The sequence below is a fragment of the Notothenia coriiceps genome, unplaced genomic scaffold, assembly GCF_000735185.1.
Source record: "Notothenia coriiceps isolate Sejong01 unplaced genomic scaffold, NC01 NC01_scaffold00004300, whole genome shotgun sequence".
Lineage (NCBI taxonomy): Eukaryota > Metazoa > Chordata > Actinopteri > Perciformes > Nototheniidae > Notothenia > Notothenia coriiceps.
This window is the reverse complement of record NW_011337001.1, coordinates 186,835-196,246: the sequence shown is the minus strand read 5'-3', so window position 1 is coordinate 196,246 and position 9,412 is coordinate 186,835. Positions and strand designations below refer to the sequence as shown.

Genomic DNA, 9,412 nt, shown 5'->3' with positions numbered 1-9,412 from the left:
AGCAAGGGAAAAAAAAGGTCAAGGGTGAAATGGAGATGGATGGGAGAGTGTGGTATATTGGAGTGAATTGGGAAATGAGGAAGCGTTAGAGGAAGTGGGAGAGGAAAGGATAACAAGAGATGAGAGGGGAAAAACAAGGGAAGAGAAAGAGGATTAATGGGGAGAGAGGAGGAGGATGGGCCAGGAGAGCAAAAAACAAGCGGCTGGAGAGGAGAGAGGAGGAGAGGAGAAGACGAGTTGGCTGGAGAGCAAGCCGGGAGCAGTCACGGCTATTGGGGAATTTTTATTCATTGTGGCAAGAGGGGCGAGAGTGGGAGACAACATTTACCACCTTAATGATTTCCAATTTACAGGAGTCGGGGGACAATTGGAAACTGAGGATGTAGGGCTACAAAAACATAGGCCTCTCCCCCAAACCACGGCCAACCACACATATTATTACAGATACAAACGGGCAACACCCACAGGGGGCACAAACCCCAACAGGACAAAGACAGAACAGACAAGACAGACAGACAAGACCGACAGACCAGACAGCAGGACAGTAAAGACAGACAGGGAAACGACAAGAAAACCCAGACGACAAAAACAAGGACAGACAGACGCAGGAACAGACAGAACAGAAAAGGACAGACAGACGACAGAGACAGAGAGAGAAACAAACAAAAACAACAAAAAAGACAGAACAGACAGACAAGACAAGACAGACAGACAAAAACAAACCAACACACCCACAACCACAGACAGGACAACCCACACCACACAAACAACAAAAGAAACAAAACACAAAAATAACACATACCCAAACACCAAACAAAAACAATAGAACACAGTTCCAACAACAAACAGACAAGAGCACAACCAATTCACACAGTAAGACTCACACATTGAACTTATAACGGGATTGGGGACACCATATTATCAGGGGAAGGGGCCCCATATAACGGCCTACCGAAGGTGTAAGGGTAACAAACATATGGCAAAGAACCTAATACAGGGTTTCCACCAGGAAAAAACAAAACCTCACACAGAAAGGGGGGCAGACACAACCACATCCCGCTTTACCTTTGGTAATTTGTTTGATTTGGGTATTTATGGCATTTTGGTTTTAAAAGCTTTGGTTTTGGTTTGGCCAAGTTTTCTGTTTGAACTTGTAGGAGCCAGGGTGGATTACCAAAAAACGGTGGTTCTGGGAAAGGATTTCAGCCAAAAATGATGCCGGGGTTTTTTCTTGGTTGGTTCAAATATTTATGAAACCCAATCTAAAGATTTTATTGTTAAAAAAAAACTGTTTGTAACGATTACCACCCCTAGAGGCAAAACCATTTTTTCATGGTGTTATTATACTTTGGTTTTTTCAATTTGCCATTCCCGGGGAAAAGGCCAGGGAGGCTTTGTGAGGGGGGTTGCAGCGTTGTGTAAAAAGCCATTTCATAAAATTCTCAGGGCATAAGAAAGAGCGTTATTCAGGTACCCAGGACAACTTTAGGGGGGGGATTGGGGGGAACATTTGTACCCAAAAAAACAGTTATTTCTCAATTATTTTGTTTACCTTTATGTTTCTTGTATATTTAAGACCACACGATTCATAACATAAAACAGGCCCACAGAATTATTTATTCTTGGAAAAATGAGTCATATTTTTTACTTTTTTGTTGGCTTTATTTTCAGCTTCCCCAAAAATGACAGGGGAGGGGGGTTTCTTCATTAAATGAAATACCATTATCACTAAAAAAAGGAACAGGGGACGGGCAACTTCAGGTTGATTCCTAAAGGGTCGGTTACCAAAAACATTAAAATCTAGATTGGGAAAAAATTGGTTTTATTGGTTAATATTTTTTTTATAGGTTATTGTTTTGGTTGGGGGCACCGGTTTTGGTCCTATGTGTGTTTTGTTGGAACGGCCGTTCCCTTCATTCAATTTCTGGGGGCCTGGGGGAGCAACTGGAGAGAGAGATGTATATTTGTGGGGGGGGAGGAGAGGGTTAGAGAGGAAAAGCCACCAGTTTTTTACCGTGGTTGGGAAACCTGGGATCGTTTGTGGATCTTGGAGGGCGGGCTTGATGGTTATGGTTTTAAAAATTTTTTAGATTACGGTGTGAGCTTAAAAAGAGGAACCTTTTAAACCGGGATTAATTAATAAAAGCAATTAACCAAATGACGGTGTGCAGGGTGGGACCCTTCATCCTTCACAACAAAAACACCGGCGTTCGGGGAAAACACCTCGGAACTTGGCTAACCCCTCCAGGAGGGGCCTGTTTTAGGATGGAAGCGAATCGCCGGATAACAGTTATAAATAAGGCTTTAGAAAAAAAAAACAAAACCTACTTTCATTTTCTTTTCGGGCTAAGAGAAAGGGAAAAAAACAGGAAGTTTGTTTTTTTTTTGTTATAAATTTCTGGAGGGGGGGCATGTACCTCTCAACATTCAAAACATGGGGGCCGTCTTCCCCACTTATTTAGGGTCCTTCTCTCTTTCTTTATTGGGTCCCTTTCCCTCTTTCCCTTCTCTTTACCCACCCTTCTTTTGGGCCTCCCATGGGCTCCCCCTTTCTTTTTTCTCCATTTTTCTTTTCCCTCTCTTCCCCCGTCAGTTGACCCCCGTTGTTCCGCCCCTTTTGGTCTAAAAATTTAAAACCCTTCTTTTTGCTTTTTAGGTTTTTCCCTTTCCTTTTCTTCCACGTTTAGCATTATTTTTTCCTTTTGGCAGCTCTATCTTTTCCCCCCTTCCTCCTTTCCACCTCTAAATCCCCCTCCTCTATGCCCTCCATCCTTTGTCCTCGGGGTCCCTTCCTCTCCTTCCCTGGTTCCTCTTGCGTCCCCCCTCTTCGGAAAAAACCAATCCATTGAGTCAGGGGCAAGGGGGTTGAGGTTGGATGGTGGTTTTTTAAAAACCTCGCTTTAAAACCTTTCTCCACCAACCCACAACACCACCCAACACAAACACCAAACCACCACCAAACACACAACCAAAACCACCAACCACCACACAACCCACACAACCCACACAACAACACACCAACACACAACACCCCACAACACCCACCACAAACAACCACACACCCAAACCCACAACAACCCAAACCACAACACACCACAACACAACACACTAAACCGCCGGGCCCCCCACCTGGCCAAAAAATAGTTAGTAAAAAAGTAGGGGATTTATTGCCGGGCCAAAAAAAACAAAAAACAATGGATGATGGATAAGCTAGAGGTAACCCTCATGTCCTTCCCTCACCACACATCCATGGACACTCATACACCCCGGCATACACTTCCAGTTTGCATTCATGTGAGCAACCAGCCTCCACCGATGAGATACAAACAACGGAGCGAAGAACAGCGCGAGAGCGAAGATGAAGCGAGTTCAGAACGAGCAGCGCAGCAGCAGCGAGTGGAAGCCGCGAAGCAAGCAGCACAGCGCAGGCAGCAGCGCGACACAGCACAGCAGACGAGCAGCACACACACAACACACACAAGACAACAGCACCGCACACAACACACACAGCGAGCAACAGCAGCAAGCGCGACAGCAGCAGCGAGAAGCGAGCGAGCAGCACACACACACACATGAAGCATGTGCAAACGAAGAGCGCGAGAGCGAGCGAGGTTTCCAGCAGAGATAAAGAACAGATTGGTTTTATCGAAGCGAGAGAAAGAGCGTTGATCAGTTAAGGGACTTCGGAGTGGATATGGCGAGTGAGTGAAGAGGTTTTAGCGCGCGAGAGCGCGTAATCGCGGAGTTGCGAACAAACGAAGCGCGAGTAATATGCACTCATGCACTTAAAAAGAAAATTGTGTGTGTGTGTGTGTCGTGTGTGTGTGTGTTGTGTGTGTGTGGTGTGTGTGTGTGTGTGTGTGTGTGTGTGTGTGTGTGTGTGTGTGTGTGTGTGTGTGTGTGTCTGCGCTTGCGTGGTCAGCAAAAGCTGAGATAGCTACTGTATGTATCTGTCAATGGAAGTTTGTGAGTGTGTTTTGGATAAAAGACAATCCAATTAGCCCAGTTGCCAAAACATTCAAATCTCATTAATATGCACTTATGGAAACGCCATCCACTTAGGGAGAGGGGTGTATTATCTGGGTGTGTGTGAGTGTGTGTGACCCACCTCTCCAGACTGTCTGCGTCTCCTCTTGGTGCTGAGGAGGTTTGAGTTGCGGGCCTGTGGTGGATCAATTATCAGGAAAAAAGATGAATTAACTATTTGTTTAACAGGTCCCTATGATAAATAATAACAGTACACAACAGAGAGTCCTTGGTTAGTCTAATTAACAAAATCATATGTTTACAAGCAAGTACACAATTACACTTGTATAAAGAATATATCATTCAATAAATAATTTATACTGAATTTATTAATTTATAAAAATTATGATGATTTTCATTTCAAGAAAATCTAATTGTGGCCCAAATAATTACTAACAAAATCACAAAGTTGGTTCCAAAAACTTCCTTAAATTAGAAGGATAAAATGGACTAGTAAAAAATAAAAATAAAGTGCTGTGATAATGAGAGTGAGTCACAGCTTGTAATTAATTAAAAAGATGGGATCCCGACCTGCTTGATGACAGATGAAGCCCCGCCCACAGCCAGCAGGATGGTCCCAGTGTCGGCCAGAGTACTGAACGACAGGCTGATCTCCGTGCCGACCGCCAGCGACAGGCCGCCCAGCTCCATGTAGCCCGGCTTAGAGAAGCTGACCGTGTACAGGTTCTACCAGACAGAGATTATAGGTCCCCTGTTATACTGTTTTTCATCAATATATTACAGGTCTCAGATATATACAAACATGTCTCTGAAGTGTTTGGCTCCAAACACCAAACTGATCATTGCAGCATTACCCATAATCCCCTCTGTTTCAGCCCTGTTTCAAAAGTGCTGATTCTCTGTCTGTTACTTTAGATGAAAATAAGGAGCCCCTCCCCACGCCCCTCTGAGAGAGATTTGGTTAAAAAGAACACACAGGTGCTCTAGGAGGAGATTCAGGTGGTAAGGTGGGCGGGGGGCTACCTTGGTTGGTGATTGGCTAATGGTTACACAAGCCAAAAAATCGTTATGACATCATAAAGTGGCCAAAATTTGATCAGCTAATTTTCAGACAGGTTTTTATATAAATGGATCAGGACAAAAAGAGAGAGAATCTTTGTTCCTGAAACTTTCAGAATCTCTTTACACAGAGGGGACACATGTTGATGTATAAAATACATGACAAAGTGGGTTTTGCATAATAGGTGATAGTTTTAGTATTAGTAGATACATTGATTAGACCTAAACTTTACAGAGGATACAGAACAAAAAGTAAAATGGTGTTTTAAAAGCAGTGAAGAAAGGTCAACCAAGCCAAGGCTTTACTCTTGAACCTTTAGACTCACGCTGCTTCACAAATCAAATACACCTTTCTGCACTTCCTCTTCACTTTGACTGTGGTTTCAAAGTGGAAATACAAACACAGAGACACCCACACAATCATAAACTCTCATCCTTGTAGCATAGCAGAGCCATTGGTGAGGGAAATAAAAAGACAGATAAGAGAAATAAAAAGACCTTCACTCTACATACACTCAACCCTGGGCCTGTATCACCCATGGCTGCATGTTTGTACAAATGAATGGCACTAGTGTTTAGAAATCCTTGTGAATTCCTTGTAAGCTTTTAAATCTGCAATGTAGAGTCAATGGTAGTGTTCATGAAGTGCATTGAGGTTCAAAGGATGTGCGTTCTTGTTAGGATTGTATAGATTCTAGATAGTTTGTTTGTTTACACGGAATAAACTAAACTAAAAATGTACTGAAATGGTTACGTGCTTAGGCCATTTGTTTACTGTGTAGCAAAAACAACAACTTGTATCTCTACAATTTACTAAAAGATACTAACTTTATACAGTAGGTATACAAAGTGTGAACCACAGGTCAAACATATCATGGGCATAAAGACGTATATTTATGTATCACATTTATTATCCATGCACATGTTCACTCACCTTCTATATAAGGACATTATGAGGAGTTTACACACGCATGATAAATCACTTAAACAGCAGTATGCAACATTAAAAGTAGACAATCTTAATACTATAATACAGAAAGGTTTTAGTAGATCTGTGCTATGCAAATCCACTCTGCAGATGGTTCATTTGAGACATGCTCTACCAACTCCGTTAAAATATCAACTTTGAGAAACATTAACCCTCCTATTGTCTTCGTTCCCCCCCCCTTACTTTGGTGTTCGCGGTCAAATTTGACCGGTCCTGTTTTAACTGCTATTACATTAACACAAAAACCATTAATCATCACCAACTTTCATTTAACACCCTTTCAAACTGTACATATTGTATCAGACTACTGGTATACATGAACAACTGCAGTAAATATACAAAGAATAGACACTGAACATGTATTGCGTGTGCCAGGTGTGATCCATGTGGGGGGATGGGCACATAAGAGCGGGAAATGTGTCAAATAGTTCTGTGTGTGTGTTGTGTGTGTATGTGTATGTGTGTGTGTGTGTGTGTGTGTGTGTGTGTGTGTGTGTGTGTTTACCTATAGTTTCCAATGGTAGGCAGCCCTCCAAAGTAGATCTTCTGGTGTTCTTTGAGGTTCAGACCTGTCGCCGGGCCCTGAGACGTCGTCACTATTTTCTCCTCAGCACCGCTGTCGATGTCCACTACGGTCACCGTGGCTTTGAAAACAATTCAAAAGGAAAACATTTACAGAAAAGGCAGAGAAAATCTACTTTCAAATTACAAACCTACATATTGTTTTATTAACATTAAACTCAAGTTTTTTGATGTTGCTTGTAATTGTTTTCTTTGCTGTGGAACCATATCTGTTGTGCACGCAAATGTTGACTGTTTATTCATTTGCATTGGTCTTTCTTGAAGAAAATAGATATTTATATATTAATAGGACTACCTGTTATTAAAAAAAAAAAAGATAAAAATGTATAGTTTGATGTTATCTAGGCTAATAATACTACACATTATTGGTTTTACACATTATAATTTAGGTTATCAGTCATCATTTATACTTTACAAAATAATTAGCTTTTTCAGACTGTTGTTGTTGCTGTGGTTACCTGTTTTCTTGTTCCGTGACATGGTGAGGGACTTCCAGTGTCCGTCGTTGTGCCGGCTGGCTGAGAGGGCGCTGCCGACTCCTGAGCCGAGGTCAAAGTTCACCTTCACCTTCCCCTCGGACAGCTCCAGAGACATGAAGTCCTTCTACAGTCACAGCAGAGGAAAAAAGATTTTGACTTTTTTTTGATTGATTGATTGATTTTATTTCGAACAAGTAAAATTACAAAAACAAAACAAATGTTGCAGTGCATAGTCATGAAAAACAAATCAAAACATAGAAATGACAAAACAAAAAATGACATTTACAACAACAACAACAACAACAGCATTATCAACATAAACAGTGCCACATCTAATGTTCAAAAAGGAGTGAGAAGAAGTATAACTTATTTAATCCCACCCCCTTGTCCCTAAATGATTTATTTATAATTTGTAATCTGCAATAATTATCATTTGTATGCATTATTATTGATATTATTAGTATTATTAATCGGCTTTTAAAATCAATAACAGTCCAATAACAGCATTGTGCAGCAATAGGATAAACATTTGATTTAAAGTTTATCCTGGGGCTTAATATGTTTAATTACCCAGAAGGTTGAAAAGGTTTTTGAAATGTGGTTAAAACATGAATATGAGACAATTAAAATTGGGTTTTGTTAAATAAAATAGGAGCACATTCTGGGTATCGATCTTAAAAGAATTATGAATTTAAGCAGCTACAATTTGACTTAACTTTGTGAATCTTAGACGTTGATAGCAGCCGCCTTACACCGGAGCATATGGAAGAAGAAACTAAGTCTGCTGGCGGCGCGCTCGTCTGCTTTGTTATTGTTTCTTGGAACTTTTGCTGCAAAAAAAGAAGGGACTTTTTGCAGTATTCTTAAGGCATTCTACACTAGGATGGTACCTGCTAAAAATATGTATTACATGGAGCGAAAAGAAGTTGTCGCTGCCATCAACGCCCTGACATTTACAGTTGTACCGTACTTTTCGGACTATAAGCCCGCCGCCTTTTTTCCCCATTTTTCCGACGCTGCGGGCTTATATAACCGTGCGGCTAATCTATGACTTTGTACAGCTCACGGCCACCACGCTGTTAACTCTATGGCTCCATATGGGCGCCTGGTCCGCCGAGACCCCCAACTTTAAGCGGCAGGCCTCCAGCAAGAGAAAAGGCTTCTGGAGGCCGGAAAAGATGAGACAGGTTTGCGCCCGAAAAAGTAAAGCGCCGAACCGAGAGTGGGTACGAGAGACAGAACGAGAGCAAGATGCAGACAGACATTACTGAGAGCGAGACACAGTTTTGTCCCGTTACCACTGTTGAAAAACCACTGCTGTTAGATGCACTGCCGGTACGTGCGGCTGGGAGCGCACCGTTTAAGTTTGAAAGTTTAAAAGTTTGTGTGTCTGAAAACGCTATGTGGATACAGAACGGGTTTACACAGCAGCCAGTACATGTTCGCTAGCTTATATTGCGCTAAAGATGCTACCCCTTGAGATACTTATGCAAATTGGCAACTGTTTGTAGGAAAGTGCTTAAATAAAGTGGAGCTTCCTCCAAACAGCCATCTCTTTCCCGACTAATCCCCTCTGTGCACGCAACCCGTTACATATGGTAATTAAAGGCATTAAAAACACCTGCGGCTTATAGTTCCGAGTGCGGCTTATATATGTACACATCATTCAATTAGCGCTGCGGCTTATATTCAGGGTGCGCCATTATAGTGTCCGAAAAATTACGGTAGGTCATAATCACTGTAGTTCGCCTTTCACTTATTTAACACATTAGCCATATCTTCAGTAGCGCAGATATCAATGAGCAGGATTCGGAGGAAATGTGCGGAACTTAAAGGTCACGCTGGAAACGATTTGGGTTCACCTGGTGGGTACGTCCACCGCGGAGTAGCCTCCCCGTCCAGCTGAAGCCGTCCCCTCCGCATCCGACCGTGGGGGCTAAAAGGAAGTAAAAGATAACAAGGTATTTCGATTTGACTATCGCTCTTTTGTAGACCGTGCACACTGTCAAAGGAGTTTGGAAATGTCACGGAAAGATTATATTGCAAAGACGATGAAGTGGCCTGTTGAACTATTTACAGATATAATTCCGCAAACGAATAAAAGGGAACTTTGTGATGAAATGTCCTGACGACCACATCCGTTTACAGTTCTCCGTGTCTCATCGTGAGTTCCACAGTCCAATAGGTCTTCCCGTCCATGGAAGGTCTCCCCCATTGCAAGCCGTGTGAAGGTTGTTTGTTCTCACTGCGTCCGCCTTCTGAAAAAAGATAGGAGGAAAATTATGATTAACATTCATACAGAATGTCATGAGCGAGT

General features: G+C 42.2%; 1 protein-coding gene across 1 annotated transcript in view; it reads right to left on the bottom strand.

Moving 5' to 3' along the window:
• Positions 1 to 6,535: 6,535 nt before the first annotated feature.
• LOC104942189 (laminin subunit alpha-2-like) overlaps positions 6,536 to 9,412 on the bottom strand; it is an 8,723-nt gene continuing 5,846 nt past the window's right edge. The window contains exons 5-6 of the mRNA XM_010767386.1: positions 7,075 to 7,219; positions 6,536 to 6,678 (exon numbers count right to left, since the gene is read on the bottom strand). Of these exons, the coding sequence (XP_010765688.1) occupies positions 6,536 to 6,678; positions 7,075 to 7,219 (288 nt within the window). The remainder of the gene's footprint in view (positions 6,679 to 7,074; positions 7,220 to 9,412) is intronic.